The following is a 22668-nucleotide window of genomic DNA, read 5'->3' on the forward strand; positions in this document are numbered from 1 at the left end:
GAGTCATCTCTTTCATTCTCGGTCTCTTTAGTCTTAATTTTTCCAATATTCCGGTGATAGTTCTCGGGCTCAGTTCAAGTTCGCTGAGAGTATATTCGATCTATCGATTATACTAGTATCTCGTTTTATCCTGGGAAGCAGGTCGCTAAACACGGATGGTGCGGGGCGAAACTGCTTTAAGGAGACAGTTTTCTGGACTCGAGATTAAATCCAATCTCTGTTTGTTTTCTCAAACTCTTCTCTTAATTTAATTGTTAATTCTTATATGCTTATGTGATTTAAAAATTAGCAATGTTCTTGTGAATTAGTTATATATTCAATATATATATATATAATAATGTCTTTATCGTACAAGATTGATAACAATCTTACAGCAGTTTTCTTCAATTTTCATACTTTCTTGTGAGTAGACGCAAAAGTCAATTTGATTGTTTAAATTGGATTTATTTATGGGTAAATGAGTGGCCATTATTTGCCTCATTAATTAAATTAAATTTAGTGTGTTAATTTCTTTGATCACTTGTTGCCATGTGCTTGAAATTAATATAAATTTGATTTTAAGTGGTGCTTTGTTTAAGCATAACAGGTACGAGGCAAAAGTAAGCACAAAGTTATTGGATAATTGGTTTCTTATAAGGCTATTGATGCTTTAATGGTTATTGATTTATGATCAACTTAAGTGGACATATTTGGTGACATCTCTCTCGGGTTGATCATTATAAATTGGTAGATTAAACCCAAATTTATAATTCGTCCATGTGTCGCTATTAATGGATAGCTTATTATGTTTTGTTAACATGGTGATTGATAATATATATGAGCTAGAGTTTCTTAATTCTGAATTGATTTCGGAATTATTAGTACACTGATACAAGAATCGTATATGCTATAGTTTACATGCGTGTTTGCAAGTTCATAACATGATATTGCTATGCAATTAAATGATATGGCTACATAAATGTGACCCTTCATGATGGAACTTGATTATTTGGTGATTAATTTTTTAATCATTGTTGAGTGATGATAAGGCATCAATTATTATTGTTTAATCTTTAATAATGGAGTTATATCACAAACTTGTAATACTGGATAGAATGCAGTAACATGTTTGTTGTTAAATAATGTGACGAGTTGTGCAGCTGAAGTGAACCAGATTTACAATTGTTCAGGATTCTCCACATTAAAAAACCTAATGGGCCTGGAGTACAGGTTATGGGTCGGCACATAAATTATATTTTTCTGGTTGGATTTTTCCTCCAATTAAATAGTAATTTTACGTGTTGGTGTCGGTCTGCTGCGGCAGTGACACACGAGCCTATTATAGTGATCCATATGATACTTTATACGGCAAATATTGATATCAGTAGTTATCCTGAACTTCAGAGAGAATCCGAAAAGTTGTTAACCCTAACGCATCAGTTGATCAAGGATCACTGAATGTGGGGTTATTGAAGATTTATTTTCTTCCTTGGGCCTTTTATGGTTGTACCAGTAGGTGAGCCAGAAATGTAGGTTCGTGTGAACCATGTAAATATTTTAGAGAAATTCGATAATTGAATTTTTAATGATAAGAACCACGGGAAGTTATTTAAACATGATATTAAAATCTTATAGGTTTTAATGAATGACGTAAAACCTGCTCAGATGAGAGGTAGTGACACGATACGTGTTTACTGTCTGGTTTGATAGTAAAACATTTATCACTCGTACTCGTAGTCGAGTCAATATTGAAGCTAAAAAGAGAGATGTGTGCTCTATAAACTCAAGGGTAAATCAAACTTAATACAGATAATTAAGATGGTAATGAATAAATTTGATGATGAATAATCACCGGGCAAATTCAGTTTGCAACGTGAATATTCATGAGGTCGTTGCACCTTACTCGCATTAAATAAATGGAGTAGATGCAGGCTTGAGTTGCGCTCTGAGAGAGATGCAAAACGATTGTGATCAGCTCAGACTATCACTGAATTTGAGGATATTAGTTACGAAGGGCTAATTGTTCCTTAAACATGATACCACAGAAGGAAATAATTAAATTTCCTATTAGTTTTAGAATGTTTTCTGACATTCTGTAAAATATTAAAATTGTGGGGTATCTAAAATAGAAAATTATTGAATTTTCTATGAATAGTGGAATGTAATGAAACATTCTTGAAAATAATTGAAATGTGGGGGTATCTCGAAACTTGATACCAATACCTCTGTTGGTAGCATGAGATCCAAAATCAATTGAGATATTTTGGATGGATACATAGACAATGGTTGAGTCTAATAATATCCGATATATGAATCTAATTTTTGAGATTCGTAAGAATACTATTACAAAGTTTAGGAATGCTTATGCGATAAGCTAGTAGATCCTAGTAGATCTGTAATTAAAAGTCATCTAAATGAACTTACGAGTTATTTGATGAATGTGAGGATGAACCTGCAGAGAACAAAAGACTTGGATAATTGCTAGTCCTGAATGTCTTGATAATTTGCTTGAAGGTGAACTCGTAAATTTAATAGAAGCAATGCGCTTCTCGTATAATTTCTTGATAAGTGAATATATCAAGAGAAAATTTGACTATTACTGAGAGTCAATAAATCAAGATTTTCTAGCACGTGTACTAGAAAATGGATTGTGCATGTTCTCTCTATGTCCTTTGTGGGGGAAAGGATGTTAAGAAATAGAGAGAGTGGTTCTGTTTGACAGATTCTTGTTGGGAAAATATATCTGGGTCTGAAGGAAGTATAAGGTCAGACTGATACTAAAATATTACAGTCGAAAGTGATGACCTTATATAATTTATGAAATATTCTCGAGTTTTGAGAATAAGGTTCATTAAGATGATACTAAAATTATCGTATTGTGAAATTTAAAAGTGCATCAATGAACATTGAGATGGTCTTTCTAAATAGATATTTGGAGAAATATCTATTTACGTGAACCCGAGGGTTGCTCTAGATAAAGCAAGAGTAGAAAATCTGTATTTTCGGTGATCATGTTGAGTGAAACAACATTGACACGAAATAATGGCATATTAAATTTGATATTGCTATGATAAGCAATGGCTTCAAATAAATGACATGGTTGCCATTTTGAGGACGCTCAAAATTGGTTGCTATGTGAATAAGGATTGCCAATTTAAGGACGCTTAAACTCGGTAATGATGCAAACTGAAATTGCTGGTTTTTGGGACGCTAAAAGCTGGTAATATCAATAACAAGTGAAGCCTTAAGTAATAACTAGTAAAGTTATTTCATAAATGTGAAATATGTCAATATGAGATGTCAAACTGATTCAAAATCAGAGAATTGACAAGTGTGCATGTGTTATTTACACATGATATGCAAGTCATAATTGATTGCATGTGAGTGATCTGATCATTACGAGAAGTAATGACAAGAGGATCATTTCTGAAAATTTTGATGAGATTGAAAAGTTTTGATTTGAAGATTACAATCTTCGTGACTTTAAAAGTTTTAGACGATACATGTCACATGTTGGTGATGTGAATTTTGAAGAGATCAAGGAAGCTAAAGTTGTCATAGCTGGAATGGATTTATATTTATCCAAGTGTTGATGAACAAGGATCTCTCAAGAAGGATTGCAAGTCTGTTGTACTTTTTAAAATTGTACAAAATTAGACATAGGCTACACAATTGGTAAACTGGGTAGATGCACGAGTACAATGGAAATTGGTCACTTGGAAGTGATTGCAATGAGATTTAAGGTGTATGATATGTGCTCGTGAGCTTGGACTGCAATACGAAAGATATCTAATTGCACTATGTGAATATAGTATGTAAATTAGATATTTGACTTTAAGAACTTAAAAGTCATTCGAGAATACATTTCACACTTAGCAGTCGTGTCATGGAAATCCTAAACTTAGCTCGATTCATGATGAAATATGAGTCTGGTGCATAAAATAAATGCAGTTAAAAGGCTGAGTAGCCACTTTGTAAGGATATTCCTAAATGATAAGGAAAATGTGTCTTCAATATGCATATATCGTGTAATCAATATGCAAATTGGGAGATCACATTATTGTGTATGAAATGGTATGTCTCACATCTATGATGAGGACATAATACCATTAAACAACTATTCTCAATGAGAATTATCATGATTGACTATGTAAAGTCAAATGATAATGTTTGGATCCACTAACCAGATGGTTAAACTGAGCGGATCTGTTTAAGCCAAGGGAATCTAGTTAGACCGAGAGATAGTTGTCAAATCATCGAGAGGAATGAGCCTTGCCTATTGCTTAACGGCGTCATGGTGGACACCCAACCTTGCTGACTGGAGATCCCAAGAACTTGGTTCAATGGGACAACTAAATCATGATGACCAAATCACTGTGGGGGTAACCCCTGGCCTATTTCTATGATGATGAAACAGTGAGACCCGTAAGGTACGAGGTTAAGTTTTATGCTTTTAATGATCTTTGACGAATACAAGGATTTCAAGTTTGAATACATAATATTCGGTTGAGTAAACGCGGGTTACTCTATAAGATAAAGATCACCTATGTAAGAGAGAAGTATGGCCGCTTTAAAGGAGAATTGCGAGGCACAATTCTTTAGAAACTCTTGCAGAACCAAGACGATGTTCTAGGGCCAAAATGGACATAATCATGAGAACTGAATGAATCAGGAAAGATATAGTGATGAATATGTCATCGTTTACACAAACGGTCGAACAGTTCAAGGACATCGCGTCATACTGTCTACCAGTAAAGTCGATATACTTATTCGAGCGAAGGTTCAAGGAGCATTCTCTACCTATCGTATGCTATATCTGACCGCCGGAACTATCACCAAGTCAAGCTCCGCGTCTGTCTGTCTATGTGGTGCGTGCTACTGGACCATCAATCTCATTTGTGGGGGATTGTTGGACAAACTTAGTAATTTAGACTAAGTTGTGAATCATTTTGAGACTCTATATGAGTGAGACACATTATGTGTTAGTGGTGTGTATTTATTGGAACGTATTCTCCTCTTCGAGGGGATTCCAATACATATTAACACGCTCAAAATGAGTAAAAGGTGAATGAGAACTGATGTTCCAAAGTTTTACCTTTTAATATGAAAAAGTGGTTTTGTACCACATCGAGAGTAGCACAAACCTATTCCTTAGTTTTTCTTATAAATACCATGTACCACATCGAAAAGAAAAATAAGTCCTTTCAAGCCTCTCTTTATAAATAGAGTCTTAGGGCACCAGTTTTATTAAGTCGAGGAAATAAGAGTCATCTCTTTCATTCTCGGTCTCTTTAGTCTTAAATTTTTCCAATATTCCGGTGATAGTTCTCGGGCTCAGTTCAAGTTCGCTGAGAGTATATTCGATCTATCGATTATACTAGTATCTCGTTTTATCCTGGAAAGCAGGTCGCTAAACACGGATGGTGCGGGGCGAAACTGCTTTAAAGAGACAGTTTTCTGGACTCGAGATTAAATCCAATCTCTGTTTGTTTTCTCAAACTCTTCTCTTAATTTAATTGTTAATTCTTATATGCTTATGTGATTTAAGAATTAGCAATGTTCTTGTGAATTAGTTATATATTCAATATATATATAATAATGTCTTTATCGTACAAGATTGATAACAATCTTAAAGCAGTTTTCTTCAATTTTCATACTTTCTTGTGAGTAGACGCAAAAGTCAATTTGATTGTTTAAATTGGATTTATTTATGGGTAAATGAGTGGCCATTATTTGCCTCATTAATTAAATTAAATTTAGTGTGTTAATTTCTTTGATCACTTGTTGCCATGTGCTTGAAATTAATATAAATTTGATTTTAAGTGGTGCTTTGTTTAAGCATAACAGGTACGAGGCAAAAGTAAGCACAAAGTTGTTGGATAATTGGTTTCTTATAAGGCTATTGATGCTTTAATGGTTATTGATTTATGATCAACTTATATTCAAGTGGACATATTTGGTGACATCTCTCTCGGGTTGATCATTATAAATTGGTAGATTAAACCCAAATTTATAATTCGTCCATGTGTCGCTATTAATGGATAGCTTATTATGTTTTGTTAACATGGTGATTGATAATATATATGAGCTAGAGTTTCTTAATTCTGAATTGATTTCGGAATTATTAGTACACTGATACAAGAATCGTATATGCTATAGTTTACATGCGTGTTTGCAAGTTCATAACATGATATTGCTATGCAATTAAATGATATGGCTACATAAATGTGACCCTTCATGATGGAACTTGATTATTTGGTGATTAATTTTTTAATCATTGTTGAGTGATGATAAGGCATCAATTATTATTGTTTAATCTTTAATAATGGAGTTATATCACAAACTTGTAATACTGGATAGAATGCAGTAACATGTTTGTTGTTAAATAATGTGACGAGTTGTGCAGCTGAAGTGAACCAGATTTACAATTGTTCAGGATTCTCCACATTAAAAAACCTAATGGGCCTGGTGTACAGGTTATGGGTCGGCACATAAATTATATTTTTCCGGTTGGATTTTTCCTCCAATTAAATAGTAATTTTACGTGTTGGTGTCGGTCTGCTGCGGCAGTGACACACGAGCCTATTATAGTGATCCATATGATACTTAATACGGCAAATATTGATATCAGTAGTTATGCTGAACTTCAGAGAGAATCCGAAAAGTTGTTAACCCTAACGCATCAGTTGATCAACGATCACTGAATGTGGGGTTATTGAAGATTTATTTTCTTCCTTGGGCCTTTTATGGTTGTACCAGTAGGTGAGCCAGAAATGTAGGTTCGTGTGAACCATGTAAATATTTTAGAGAAATTCGATAATTGAATTTTTAATGATAAGAACCACGGGAAGTTATTTAAACATGATATTAAAATCTTATAGGTTTTAATGAATGACGTAAAACCTGCTCAGATGAGAGGTAGTGACACGATACGTGTTTACTGTCTGGTTTGATAGTAAAACATTTATCACTCGTACTCGTAGTCGAGTCAATATTGAAGCTAAATAGAGAGATGTGTGCTCTATAAACTCAAGGGTAAATCAAACTTAATACAGATAATTAAGATGGTAGTGAATAAATTTGATGATGAATAATCACCGGGCAAATTCAGTTTGCAACGTGAATATTCATGAGGTCGTTGCACCTTACTCGCATTAAATAAATGGAGTAGATGCAGGCTTGAGTTGCGCTCTGAGAGAGATGCAAAACGATTGTGATCAGCTCAGACTATCACTGAATTTGAGGATATTAGTTACGAAGGGCTAATCGTTCCTTAAACATGATACCACAGAAGGAAATAATTAAATTTCATATTAGTTTTAGAATGTTTTCTGACATTCTGTAAAATATTAAAATTGTGGGGGTATCTAAAATAGAAAATTATTGAATTTTCTATGAATAGTGGAATGTAATGAAACATTCTTGAAAATAATTGAAATGTGGGGGTATCTCGAAACTTGATAACAATACCTCTGTTGGTAGCATGAGATCCAAAATCAATTGAGATATTTTGGATGGATACATAGACAATGGTTGAGTCTAATAATATCCGATATATGAATCTAATTTTTGAGATTCGTAAGAATACTATTACAGAGTTTAGGAATATACTACGAAAATGAGTAATCCAGAAGAATTAATTTCAAAATAACGAGAAAAAACAACCAACCTGGAGTCAAACATGAAATTGTAAAAATCATTTCTCGATTTTTTTTAAAAAAAATCGCCTAATGACAGGAAATAGCGGTTTTTCTCAAGGCATTAGTTCATCTATCTTAAAACTTATTGGAGCAGTAGGGTAAGTTTTTATTTTCTAAACAAATAACTTTAAAATTAACTTATTTTCGGTGAGACCTAAATTTTAATTTTAAAATTTAAAAATAAAATAATAACACTCCAAGTTGGACTAAATTTGAACATCTCACAACCGCAGCACCAAGGTAAAAATGGCGCCAGCGGTTATCTTTTGAAAATCAAAAAACCCAATTTATCAAATACAACTGAATAACCTCAACTTCCATAATATATCTGTATTTTTTACACACATAAGTAACTTCCACTTTCTGCATATCCAACTGCTATTTTAGTCTTTGCACTAGTAAAATCGTTATATCAACATTGCCAGACAATATCAAATTTAACATTCTTGAATTGTTTGATATTAATTATGGCATCTGTAAGAAGTCTTTTGGAGCATTGTGTCACTCGCAATGCTCTTAGATCATATCTTGCAGAGTTCTTGTCTACTTTCTTCTTCGTTTTCGCTGCTGTTGGATCTTCTATGTCTTCCAGTGAGTTCTTGTGCTTTCTTTTCTTCTTAAGTAGTGCTAGTTTATTGTTGTAAATACTACGAACTATGAATGATGATTTTCGGATTAATGATCGAAGCGATTATAAGTTGATTATGTACATTTCGTTCTTGTAGAAAAGTTGATGGGACATGCTACATCAGATCCTAGTGGCTTCATTGGCAATGCAATTGCAACTGCTTTCTCCTTGGGGGTTGCTGTTTATATTTCAGCCAGTGTTTCCGGTGGACACGTTAATCCGGCTGTGACTTTCGGAATGGCTATTGGAGGCCATGTTAGCCTTTCAGTGGCAATCTTTTACTGGATTTCACAAATCCTTGGCTCTGTCATGGCTTGCTTGCTTCTGAAGATTACAACAGTAGGACAGGTATGACTACGCACATGGTTAAAATAAACCTTTTTGTTCAATGTTCGTGTAGTGATGACTGTGATGTTCTGTTTGTATGTGTTGTAGCATGTTCCGATGCACGGAATAATACCTGATGAAATGACTGGATTTGGAGCATCAATCTTGGAAGGTGTGATGACATTTGCATTGGTTTACACAGTCTATGCAGTCGCAGATCCAAGGCGCGGTTCCATGGCAGCCACTGGACCTTTAGCAATCGGTTTTATAGCAGGAGCAAACGTATTGGCATCTGGTCCATTTACTGGTGGATCCATGAATCCGGCTTACTCATTTGGGGCTGCATTGATTGGTGGGAGTTTCAAGAATCAAGCAGTTTACTGGATCGGTCCCTTGGTTGGTGCAGCCGTGGCAGCACTACTGTATGACAATGTAGTGTTCCCTCAGGGGAATGATTCTCTTAGGAGTATTGGTGATGGCATCGGTGCCTAAGTGTTTGTTTCGTTCATCTGCTTTGTGTTGTAATGTTGCAGAAGACCCCAGGCAAAGTATTGTTGAATTATCTTTATGTTGATGAATATCTATGTGATAACATTCTCGTCACGTTTCTATAATGTTATATTTTAAATGAAAAGAGAATTCAAAAGAACTTCACTTGATGCTGTATTCTTTCCCCAGCTCATTCACCAATAGCATTTTGAACCAGGATTAAAGCCCTATTACATTGTTGTTACTTGTTAATATATAAAATCAACCACACTGCAATACGAAAATATGAAGATGTGCAAAGTGAAATTTGATAAGTTTAACCATCTGATGCAATTGCTGACCAAATATCATTCACATACCACTGGCAACCAGATACTTTGCACAAATCCTTTCTACAAACCGTTTCCCAAGCAGAAGACAATTTTAATTTTGAATAATTTTTAGCAAGTTATACTTTTGTATAATTGCACAGGTAGTCACATCCATGCATATTATGATTCTACAATGCTACCATCTCTAAGTTGGTTTTCTGCTCAACGCCATTTCCAGACTGTGCTGCCAAATCTTTGTTCTCAGCATCTGAGTTCATCTCTTGAACAGGAGGAGGGTTAACAATAGTCATTGGCACTACATCATTATCTGACAAACGTCCCTTCATCTCCCTGTGCTCTTGGCACAATGCACACCAGTGCATGCAGCAATGCACCAAACATGCATCACATGGGGAGTTCTGCAAAGGGAAAAAAAAACTAAGCAGTCAAGAAACTCTGTGCACGTATGCATTGTGCATACACACAATTTAGTATCAAAGTGCAAGGCAAGAACTTCAAAAAAAAACATATTCAACTTCTCTTGCATGAAATTGGTTATATTTTAGCATTCAACTCTCAGCAAGACAAGCACTTGCAGCTCAAAATGTGATGCTTCGTAAGCAGTTCTTTGTAGAAGATAATTTTAGCTGTAAAGAAAATCACCTTGAGATGATATTTTTTCTGAAGTTGTTGCCGTACAAGACCAGTATATATGCCACACATCCACCAACTAAACAGCAAACCCTCGCATATAAGAAATGATGTCCTTGGATCAATACCATGGAACATTGCTGTTGCTGCAGCTAGTGCAATGCCACCCTCAACGAAAATAGCATGACAAATGCATGGGCCAGTCCAAGGTACCTCCTCCTTCAAGGCTTCAAAATTACGTCCAAACAAGATACATGGGCAAAAGAGTCCTGTCCAGCCTGTCAATGGAGAATGGAGATGTAGAGACTATTGGATAAATCCATAGTTCTATAATATTATGTAATTATGCAGGAAATTGCTTCCATAGATACTTGGTGGGGGATTTGATTACAAAAGAGAATGTCAGTACCCATACTTTAAGTCCCAAAAACATTAATAACTTTCTGAATAAACAAATAAGAAGATACTGGAGTCTTCTTTCTGAAAGTAAGGTTAGTCATACTATAGATTCATATAGGAACATTCTAGTAAATCCTAGCACAAACAGATCGTAAAACTGCAATGCAGTGTGACAACTTATAGTATGCAGTTGGCCCCTTCTCACAACACACTCTTCGTCCTCATTGTATAGTTAGACATCAAAATACAGATGCAAATCATGAGAAGAGATAACAGTATCACAGTGAAACTTACAGCTTGTTAATTCAGATGTAAAACGAAAACTTACAGCTGTCTGTATCTTGAGTACAACCAAAAATACCAGTTGACCAGGGCTCATCTGCTGGAAACTGAAAGCTTTCTGGTAAAGGCTGACCACACTCATTGCACTTTCGAACATTCAGCTGATCAAAAACAAGGAAAAGAGATGCGTTTTAGATAGTGAATTCAAAAAGTGCCTTGGACTGGTAAAAATTAAAATTCAATGTTAAGAAGTTTAACATATAACAATACAGGTATTCACATATACTCATATAATCATATTTGTAATCACTCCACTACCACCATACACAGGGACAGAACTAGAAACTTTTTGTTTGGGGGGGGAGCATATAACATTCATGTCATAATGTATTTCGAAAAGTAGCACAACATAACATGATACTTCACTTTTAATGTTTAGGTTACAGAGAGAATAAGAGACGAAATGGGTTTGCTCTTATTTTATTTTGATAAAGTCTCACAATTTAGTAATTTTAGTGCAAGCTAACTATGTACAATTTTGTGTACCATTAAATTTTTTAAGTATTTTTTTTGTCATAAATATATCAAAAAATGGGGGGGGGACTAAAAAACAATTTTTGTAAAATATATAGTAGAAAATTGAAACATGTATAAGTTTTGGGAGAACGGCTGCCACCCCGTGCCCCCTCTCTTTCCGTCCCTGACCATACATTTATTTCTCAAGTTTAACAACACACTATTAATACTATCTATAATCCACTAGGTGGCAAAACAGCAACGACGTAGTACACTCCCATAATCTAACAAACTTCCAATACAGATAATACAATTAGGCTCTCCTTCAATTTTAACAACTTGTTAGTTGCAACAATAAATCTCTCTCAAACACAACATGATCCATGTCTACGTTATAACTAATTAATTCATGTTTGCATTATCCATTAATTTAGCATAAAACATTAAAACTACAATGCATATAATCAATGTATTCATAACTGATTAATGTGTTTGTGTGTGTGTGAGAGAGAGAGGGAGGGAGGGAGGGAGGGAATGAGAGAGAGGGGGGAGAGAGGGAGGGAGGGAGAGGACCTGACGAACATGAATAGGCTGATTAAGCTCGCCGGGACGAATGTCTTCGGTAGGAGGAGCTTGCTCTTTCGTCAATTTCACATATCTCGATGGATTACCTCCTTCAGCCATCTGATATCACAACTCAATCAACACACACACACAAACAAACAATAATCAATCAACATTTACAACAAAATACACACACATACGCAAATATGGAGTATAAAAAAAGAAGAGTAACGGAAGAGTGAAATTGAAGGCTATAACATTACAAGATTGGAAATGAATGTTACGATCGCTTTGTTTTAGGGACTATATCTGCAAAACAAGCAATGTATGTATCAGCAGCGACTAATTTTGGGGGAATTGCACTTATATAGTACTAATGTTTTCGTATGGGGAAATATAATTACCTGCGTTAAATTATCTCCTGCGTTAGTCGTATTTTGACTTGTATTTACGGAGTTACTGTGAATGTTTTCTGGATTTTTTGACTGCCCGAAAGCCTTATTTTTTTACAGTTGACGCTGTTTTCGATATTTTGATGATTCGTAACTTCCTGAAACGTGTATTCACTATTCAGGGTCCCTAGTGACCTAGTCAGATAATTCCCCAATTTTGTTTTCTAAACATTTTCTTTAGAGAAAGAATTATTAATAGAATTTTAAATCCTGAAACATTTAATTTCTTCAAATTAGAAACAATTATTAAAAAAAATTATATTGTGGATACCAAATTTGGTGTTCCAAAGATGAAAGAGTTAAAGACATTACTTTCAAATCCTAATCCACCCACATGCGCCACGAGCCTTCTTCGGCACCAAGACCCTCAACGTCTTGGCTGTTGCCATGGTTCAGAGTCTATAAACCCAGTTTTGTTGGTCCTCTATCCGTTATTTATTGATTCGTTAGTTTTGTTGGTCCTCTATCTGTTATTTACTTTTATATTTAATCATTAGATCAATATAGTCCTTCTCATGGCTGGTATACAAGAAATGAAAGAGAGTTTTGCTAAGTTTAAACTGGATGACGAGGAGGGAGGAGGCATTTCCTACGAGGGGAGTACGGAGGAACTTTCATAGATTGATGTACGTTGGTGTTTGGTGGGTCGCTTTTTGACAGAATCACCCATTGACAGTATCGAATGGCAGCTTTATGGAGACCAGGTAAAGGGGTGTATATAAAGGAGGTGGATCGAAATCGGTATTTCTTCCAGTTTTATCATGAGATTGATGAGATTGATTGAGGATAATGGAAGAGCCTAAGGACAATGGGCCTTTTGGAAAATCCAACACAGAAGACTCGGACACAGACATGACAGAGGAGGAAAGGTTGATCAGCTTAAGTTCAAAAACGGGAAAATGGCGGGTTCTGCATCGCAGACCCGCCCATCATTATGAATACTCTAAGTTGGAACTACCGAGGGGTGAGCCTCCCTCGGAATGTTCAGTTCCTTACAGACGTGGTTCGTCAAGAAAAGCCCGGGTTTATATTTTTATGTGAAACAATAGCAAAAAAAACAAAGATGGAATGGGTGCAATCGAAGCTAGGTTATCAATGGATGTTTGTAGTGGATCCGATAGGAAAAAGTGGAGGTTTGTTAGATATATTTGATAATGTCATGGCTAATATGTTTTATGTTTAGATTTCAGATCTTATTTGAACAGAACAAATCAGTACTTAACTGATCAGTACTTATACTGGAAGTCAGAACTTAAGGGATATCAGTACTTATGTTATCAGGAGATAGATATCAGAACTTAAGTGCTGAAGGACGATCAGATAAGGACAGTAGCTGATTAAAGTTAAGAAGATCAAGATAAACATAAGAAGAGATATGCATGAAGAAGGAATTCCGTGAAGAATGGAATACTTGGAATAGAAGATATCTGATTGATATATTTTAGGAAGCAGAATTATATTCCATATCAATTAGCGAATATCTTGTAACTGTGTAGTATATAAACACAGACATAGGGTTTACACTATAAGTGTTATCATTATCGAGAATATTATTTATTATAACCCTAGCAGCTCTCGTGATATTTTGTTCATCACTGAGAGATAACAGTTCCAGATTGTAACAGAGTTTATTGTTTAAATAAAGTTTGTTTTCTGTTATATAAGTTCTTGAAGTTTGATTTGATTGTAATAAACACTGTATTCACCCCCTCTACAGTGAAAGTGTGACCTAACAAGTGGTATCAGAGCTATCTGTTAACACACATACAGTTAAAGATCCAAACACAATCATGTCTGACACAGAAACTCCAACTAAGCCTACCAAAACTGAGGAATCATCAAAGACATCAACTCAGAGTCGATATGAGACTATCAGAGTTCCCATATTGAGACCATCTGAATATCCCATATGGAAGGTAAGGATGACCATGTTTCTGGAAGCAACAGATCCAGAATACCTTGATAGAATCAAGGAAGGGCCTCACAAACCTACCAAGCTCGCTGTTGTAGTTGCAGGTGAAGCAGCAATGACCGTACCAAAGGAAAAGAATGATTACACTGCTGAAGATATAGCATCTATTGCTAAGGATGCCAAGGTACGTCACTTATTGCATAGTGCCATTGATAATGTAATGTCAAACAGGGTAATCAACTGCAAGACTGCTAAGGAGATATGGGATGCACTGGAGACAAGGTGTCAAGGAACTGAAACAGTTAAGAAGAACAGGAAGACAATACTCACTCAAGAGTATGAACACTTTGACTCTAGGACTAATGAGTCATTGACTGATGTATATGATAGATTTGTCAAACTCTTGAATGACTTGTCATTAGTAAATAAGGAGTATGATCTTGAAGATACAAACCTCAAATTCCTGTTAGCTCTTCCTGAATGTTGGGATTTGAAGGCAACAACAATAAGAGACAACTACAATCTTGATAAAACAACTCTTGATGAAATCTATGGAATGCTCAAGACTCATGAACTTGAGATGGAACAAAGAAGCAAGAGGAAAGGAGGAAAGTCAAGGACAGTTGCTCTCAAGGTTGAAGAGGAATCCCCCAAACCACCTTCCTCAAAGAAAGATAAGGGTAAAGCTCTTATCATAAAATCTGATACTGAGTCATCAAGTTCTGAGAGTGATGATGACTCAGATTCTGAAAGCTTGCCTGAAACTGATGCTGATGAGGAGATGATGAAGCTGTGTGCTCTTATGGTGAAAGGAATCACAAAGATTGCATACAGGAAGTTCAGGAAGGGAAAGAAGTTTTCCAGGAAAGGCATAAGTTCTGATAAGAAGAATTTCAGAAGATCTGAAGGAAGAGGAGGAAAGTCTGACAGAGGAGATTACGCTAATGTTAAATGTTATAATTGTGGTGAGAAAGGCCACATATCTCCTGATTGCAAGAAGACCAAGAATGACAAAGGCAAAGCTCTTGTCACAAAGCAGAAAAGCTGGACAGACACCTCAGACTCTGAAAGTGAGGAGAACTATGCATTGATGGCAAATGCTGATAAATCAAGTTCTGAGAGCAGTTCTGAAGCTGCTGAAACAAAGGTACCTCAGACTACTTATGCTTTTCATACTGATGATATTAATGAGTTGAGAAGATATCTTAAAACCATGTTTGTTAGTTATAGAGATCAAACTTTAACATGTGAAAGATTAACTTCTGAAAATCTTGCTTTTAGGAAAAGAAATGATTTCTTAGAAAAAGAGTTAGTCATGTTTCATCAAACTCAGCAGGATAGAGATGATGCTTTTTATGTTAGGGATGAAGTGCTAAAAATGAATGAATCTCTAAAAACTGAGTTAGAAAAGGAGAGAGAGATTATCAGAACTTGGACTAACTCTGGCAAAACAACTCAAAATTTGCTAAGCAGTGAAAACTGGAAAGAGGGCTTAGGCTATGGAGAAAATAAAAAAGGAACTGTAGAAATTAAGCCTGTTGATAAGTAAAAGCCGAAGTTAAAACCTGTTAAGTTTGTAACTGAAAAATCCGAAAATGAGAAATCAGAAGTTAAAAAGGAATTAGCTTCTGACAAACTAAAACAGGAAAAGACAGCTGAAGTTAACATAGGCTTAATGACAAAGAAGCAGCTTAAGCATAAGCTGAAAGATGTTAAGAATGCAAACAAGGTAAAATCACCTAGGAAAAACAGGAATGGAAAGAAAGGTGTGAATAAAAGCAATAACTATAAATCTGTTCCTGATGCTCCTAGGAAAGCATGTCATAACTGTGGAAGTTCTAACCATCTGGCTTCTTTTTGCAGGAAGAATAAGAATATTAACTCCTTATCTACAAAGTCAGGAGTTAAGAGTCAGTCTGTTAGATACAAACCACAAAATCCTTGTTTTCATTGTGGTAGTTTATGGCATTCCATTTATACTTGTAAGGAATATCATAGTTTGTACTATGATTATTATCAAATAAAACCTTCTTTAAAGAAAGTTTCTGTTGTTCCTTCTAGTATAAGTTCTGATAAGAAAACTGTTAACATAAAATCTGATGTTAAATCCGCTGCAAATGTTAACAAACCTAAAAAGGCCAAAGGATCCAAGCAAGTCTGGGTCCTTAAAACTAATAATTAGTGGTCTTTTTGATTGCAGGGCAACAGGAAAAATATTTTAGTTCTGGACAGTGGATGTTCAGGACATATGACTGGAAATAAGGCCCTGCTATCAGACTTTGTGGAGAAAGCTGGCCCAAGTGTTTCTTATGGAGATGGCAACATTGGAAAAACTTTGGGATATGGCAATATCAATCTTGGGAATGTCATTATTAAAGATGTAGCTCTGGTCTCAGGACTTAAACACAACTTACTGAGTATAAGTCAAATCTGTGACAGAGGTTATCATGTTGATTTCTTTGCAGAACATTGTGAAATAGTTAGTAAATCTAAAGGAAAAATTGTTCTGAAGGGATTCAGGCGTGGTAACATTTATGAAGCTAAGCTTTCAACAAGTTCTGATGGTTCTGCAATCTGTTTAGTGAGTAGAGCCTCAACTGAAGAAAGCTGGAATTGGCACAAGAAACTCTCTCATTTAAACTTCAACAAGATAAATGAACTGATCAAGAAAGATCTTGTGAGAGGACTGCCAAAATCAGTGTTTGTTCCTGATGGTCTTTGTGACTCATGTCAGAAGGCTAAACAAAGAAAATCTTCGTTCAAGAGCAAGACTGAATCATCAATTCTTGAGCCTTATTATCTACTTCATGTTGATCTATTTGGTCCAGTGAATGTCATGTCTATTGCAAAGAAGAAATATGCGTTGGTCATAGTAGATGAGTTCACCAGATACACATGGGTGTATTTCTTGCACACAAAAAGTGAAACTGCATCTATCCTGATTGATCATGTCAAACATCTGGATAAATTGATCAAAGATTCTGTGAAAATTTTGAGGAGTGATAATGGCACTGAATTCAAGAATTTGATAATGGAAGAGTTCTGCAAAAATCATGGAATAAAGCAGGAATTTTCTGCTCCTGGAACTCCACAGCAAAATGGAGTTGTTGAAAGGAAGAATAGAACTCTAATTGAAGCTGCACGAACAATGCTTGAAGAAGCAAAGCTTCCAACCTATTTCTGGGCTGAAGCTGTGCAGACTGCTTGTTTTACTCAAAATGCAACACTCATTAACAAGCATGGAAAAACACCATATGAGATGGTGAAGAACAAAAAGCCAAATCTCAAATACTTTCATGTATTTGGATGTAAGTGTTTTGTTCTCAAGACTCATCCTGAACAACTATCCAAGTTTGATCTAAAAGCTGATGAGGGAATCTTTGTAGGATATCCACTTTCTACAAAAGCCTTCAGAGTCTATAATTTGAGAACAAAAGTGGTCATGGAATCTATCAATGTCTCTTTTGATGACAAGAAGATCACTGGACTTGAAGATTGCATTGATCATGATAAGCTGAGATTTGAAAATGAAGATTCATATTCTGATATCTCAAGTCCTGACAGTCTAAGTCCTGATACTGTAAATTCTGATGGATTAAACTCTGATGTTATTGAAACTGTGGTGACTACGTCAAAGGAAGATGCACCAATGCAGGGGGAGCATACTCAAGATATTATCACATCTCAAGAAGCATCAGAACATACATCTGGCTCTTCAAATTCTGATTCGTCAAGTTCTGATAAGCCAAGTACTGACAGTGCTGAAAATCTAAATACTGAAGGATCCAACTCAGAGAGCATAGTTTCAGGGGGAGCATCAGAAAATGAAACTGAAGACAGCATGAATCATGGGGGAGCATCCAGTTCTAGAGAAAATCTTCCATCTGCAAGGAAGTGGACAAAATCACATACACCTGATTTAATAATTGGAAATCCTGAGGCAGGTGTCAGAACTAGAACAGGTACTTCGAATGAATGTCTTTACAATTCTTTTCTCTCTCAGTCTGAGCCAAAGAAAGTGGAAGAAGCTCTTCAAGATGGTGATTGGGTGCAAGCAATGCAGGAAGAGTTGAATGAATTTGAAAGAAACAAAGTCTGGACCTTAGTGCCAAGACCCAAGAATAGATCGGTTGTTGGTACAAAGTGGGTATTCAGAAACAAAACTGACAGTGATGGCATAATTGTAAGGAACAAGGCAAGGCTGGTTGCAAAAGGATATTCTCAACAGGAGGGAATTGACTATGATGAAACATTTGCTCCAGTTGCTAGGTTAGAAGCCATAAGGATATTCATGGCTTATGCTGCTCACAAAAAGTTTACTGTCTTTCAAATGGATGTGAAAAGTGCTTTTCTCAATGGAGAATTGGAAGAGGAAGTATATGTTGAACAACCTCCAGGCTTTGTAGATTCCAAACATCCAGATTATGTCTACAGGCTTGATAAAGCACTTTATGGACTTAAGCAAGCTCCTAGAGCATGGTATGAGACTTTAGCTCAGTTTCTTCTGGAAAGTGGATTCAACAGAGGAACTATTGACAAAACATTGTTCTATCTCAACCATGGCAAGGACTTACTTTTGATCCAGATTTATGTTGATGATATTATTTTTGGGTCTCCAAATGACAAACTTTGCAAAAAGTTTGCCAACCTAATGCAGTCAAGATATCAGATGAGTATGATGGGAGAACTTAGTTATTTTCTGGGCCTTCAAGTCAAGCAGAGTGAAGAAGGAACTTTTATTTGTCAATCTAAGTACACCAGAAACTTGCTGAAAAAATTTGGAATGCAAGACTGTTCAAGTGCATCCACTCCCATGGCCACTGCAACAAAACTGGATAAGGATACTGGTAATTCAGTAGATATTACTGATTACAGAGGTATGATTGGCTCACTTCTCTATCTAACTACTAGTAGACCAGATATCATGTTTGCTACCTGTCTTTGTGCAAGATTTCAAGCAGATCCAAGAGAACCTCACTTAACAGCTGTAAAAAGAATCTTTAAGTATCTTAAAGGAACAGCTGATCTAGGATTATGGTATCCTAGAGAATCAGATTTTAAATTAATAGGTTACTCAGATGCAGATTTTGCAGGTTGCAAAATTGACAGGAAAAGCACAAGTGGTAGCTGCCAATTTCTTGGAGGCAGGTTGGTTTCTTGGTATAGCAAGAAACAAAAGTCAATTTCCACATCAACTGCAGAAGCAGAGTATATTGCTGCAGGAAGCTGCTGTGCACAGATTCTCTGGATGAAGAATCAGTTACTAGATTATGGGTTAACGTATTTCAAAATCCCTATTTACTGTGATAATCAAAGTGCTATTGCTATGACAGGTAATCCAGTTCAACACTCTATGACAAAGCACATCAGCATCAGGTACCATTTCATCAGGGAACATGTGGATGAAGGTACAGTGGAATTGCATTTTGTTCCCACAGATCAACAAGTAGCAGATATCTTCACAAAACCACTGTCTGAAGCTACCTTTTCAAAATTGGTAAATGAACTTGGAATGATTTCAGGTTCTTTCTCTAAATCTGCTTAAACTTGTTCTATGTTATCAGACTTTATGATCAGTATTTACAGAATTAATCTCTTTGTATATTCTGTGCATTAATTGATAAATGTCTTTAAGTACTGACTGTTGTCTGATATATGTTTCTAAACTCTGATAAGTGATATGTCTGTTTCAGTAACTATTCAATCCTATGAGGATAACTGTGCTAGATACTGACCTACTAGTCTTCAATAAACAAATGATCCCATGAAAGAAGTAATTATTTCGGTGGAAATCTTATGACACAAGCAAATTCTGATAACTGAGCTTAGTTAAGTTTACTTTGTATATCTTATTACTAAGTCACAAATTAGAATAATGCTACTCATCTGTTTAAGTTCTGATTCTAGTAAAACTACTGAGTGTACTAAGTGCTGATAAACCTCACTTATCAAAAGAAGAAGAAAAATAATCAACGAATAATATCAGGTACTCCTTTGAGATCTAGAGTAAAAATGTGAAAGGGACGACCCAAGTGCATTGCTGGTATTAAGTAAATATGCATTAGAAAAGCAAAATATTTTCTTGGTGACTTTTCACACTCTATGATTACTGGAGAAATACTCTGATAATAGCATAAATTCTGATAAACAGTCGTGACTCACTTACACTGAGAAGCCTCTGTAAAATAGAATTTCAAAAGATGCATAAAATTAGCACAAAAACAGTAGAGGTGAACTCATGCATGAACTCATTTATCAGTAGGTTTCAGAATAATGACAGCTCTTTAGCAAAATTTTAATTATGACTTATTTCTAAGATGTACTGAAGTAGATCAGACTTTACTCTTTGTCTGTTATTTAGCTTAATGCACACACACATCACTCCATATGAATGATGAAATTTCTGTGGTGTTCTATGTTATTTTAGATCAACAGTCATTGTGTCACTTTTGCACAAATTCTGAGGACAAGTTCTAGTTACACGTTCTGATGATTAAGTTCTGACGTTCATAACTACGAACTTGTATGAGTATTTACTAAGATAGATATTCCTTGTTCGAGTTAAGACATTATGTTCTGATGACTGTTAAGTTCTGGTATAGGTCTAAGTTCTGATTTTTCAGTCTAACCCTTTACTTGCCTTATCTGTGAGTAAAATTTGGTAACAGTCTCAGATTAATTTCGAAATGTTGAAGTGGAAGATTAATAGTCTATGGTTAAAACATAATGGCACTCGTCCTTGAACAGTTCACTCTTGTTACATGTGTACATTCCTTTTCCAATGACTGTTATTCTTTTTCAAAGTCTAGGGAGACGAGGTAGAATTAATTCTACCTGTCTGCATTCAATATCTTTGTGTCTCTTGGCATTCTCTTGCCTATATATGCAACCACTTCACATCAGTCTTTACATCACATTCTTCTCACACACTTATCCTCCTTCTTCTGTCAAAAACAAAATGGTTCGATACAACATGTTTTTGAACACACAAACCTTCACAATGGAGCTCAGTTGTGCCGAATGGCAGCAGGAGTGGCATATAACAGCCATTCCTGAGGAGATCTGGGACTCTGTCCCACAGGAGGTGCTGGCTCACCTTCTATTCTTCGAGATGGATTACCATCGCCATCTGGAGCGCCTGGAGGAGGAAAGGCGGGAAGCTATCCGTCAGCAAGAGCGAATCATTCGACTCGCTCTCTTGTTTGTCGAAGATAGGAAGAGGAGGATGACTTAATCTCGTCTTCTTCCTGTTCTTCTTCATCCTCAGCTTTGTCAGGCTTCTTAGCTAGGACTAAAGCTGTTGACGTTAGGATTAGAAGCTTAGGGAAAATCTTGTATTGATGTAATTTCTATTTCATATATGTATTGACTTGATATATTAATGAAAACTGTTTTTACTTCAAGATTTTGTCTCTGAGTTATTTTATCTGTGTTGTTAAATCCTGCTTGATATTCTGATGACCATTTAAATTTTGTCTTTATTTAAGTTCTGATTCTTTGTCAGCACTTATTCATCGAAATTATCTCGGTCATTTTTAACATGATTCATTTTCAGAATATTAATGTTGCAGTGAAAAACAATTCAATCAGTGCTAACGGTTTCAATTTTGAATTAAACCTGTGTCTCTTGATAACTGAAATGGTTTTTCCTTGAATCAAGGCAACTGGATAAGTAATCATTCCTGTTTTCTCGAGCCCAGTAACTATCCGTTATTACTGCATGTCTGACAGGTGTCCAACGGTAACATTCTTTTTTAGAGTATAAGAACAACAGAGAGAAGATTTCTTTAATCTTTTACCTTCTTTATATTTTATCTCTCTTCTTACTTTTACTCTCTTTCTCATTCTTTCTCACGTTGGTTTTTCATACAGACATTATCTCACACACCTAACAGGCATACTTGAATTTCAATATTTTTTCACATGGCACCAAAGGAATTAATCATTGATGGAGCAAAGTTTGTTCCAAACAACTATGCTGCAATTCTTGATCATGCTGAAGCTCCATCTGAATTGCATTTTGTGCAAGATCTTCTTGCACATAGTGAGGTTGGGTACGCCTTAACTCAGCCTGAATTATTTTCAAGTCAACAAGTTCTGCGGTTCTGGAGGACTGGAGTTTATGATGATGGTGGTAAACGAGGAACTCCCAGTATTATCTTCCAAGTGGGTGATTCTTCCTATGTAGTCACTCCTGGTACAGTACGAAGAGCATTACATCTTCCAGAAGATTGTACCTTCTCTATACCAGAGGAATCAGACCTTCGGGGGTTAATGACTGCTTTGGGATATGAAAAGAGTCTGACGAAACTTGGACAGTTGAAACGGGCTAATATCAGAAGAGAATGGAGTTTCTTCTTCGATTGCATCACCAAGGCTTTTGGCAACAAGTGTTCAAATTTTGATGCCATCCCAATTCTGAGTCAGCACATCGGGTATGCTATTATCCATCAAACTC

The 22668-nt window shown here is 35.8% G+C and overlaps 2 protein-coding genes across 3 annotated transcripts; one reads left to right on the plus strand and one right to left on the minus strand.

The window, feature by feature from the left end:
* The first annotated feature begins 8065 nt into the window (after window positions 1-8065).
* LOC141717090 (putative aquaporin TIP5-1) lies at window positions 8066-9262 on the plus strand. Its single transcript, XM_074519200.1, has 3 exons — window positions 8066-8270; window positions 8405-8655; window positions 8743-9262. Exons 1-3 carry the CDS (start codon window positions 8147-8149, stop codon window positions 9124-9126), a joined length of 759 nt encoding a protein of 252 aa, XP_074375301.1. The 5' UTR covers window positions 8066-8146; the 3' UTR covers window positions 9127-9262.
* Window positions 9263-9429: 167 nt separating this feature from the next.
* On the minus strand, window positions 9430-12242 carry LOC141717091 (cell number regulator 6-like). Of its 2 annotated transcripts, XM_074519201.1 has the most exons (5): window positions 12110-12242; window positions 11856-11966; window positions 10813-10927; window positions 10098-10363; window positions 9430-9853 (listed from the first exon to the last, which is right to left on the minus strand). In XM_074519201.1, the coding sequence occupies exons 2-5, from the start codon at window positions 11964-11966 to the stop codon at window positions 9623-9625; spliced, it is 723 nt and encodes a 240-aa protein (XP_074375302.1). In that variant the 5' UTR covers window positions 12110-12242; the 3' UTR covers window positions 9430-9622. The 2 variants fall into 2 exon arrangements, with proteins under 2 accessions (XP_074375302.1, XP_074375303.1); XM_074519202.1 differs by lacking the exon at window positions 12110-12242 and having other exon boundaries at window positions 11856-12101.
* Window positions 12243-22668: the final 10426 nt, after the last annotated feature.

Source organism: Apium graveolens, chromosome 4, assembly GCF_009905375.1.
Source record: "Apium graveolens cultivar Ventura chromosome 4, ASM990537v1, whole genome shotgun sequence".
Classification (NCBI taxonomy): Eukaryota; Viridiplantae; Streptophyta; class Magnoliopsida; order Apiales; family Apiaceae; genus Apium; species Apium graveolens.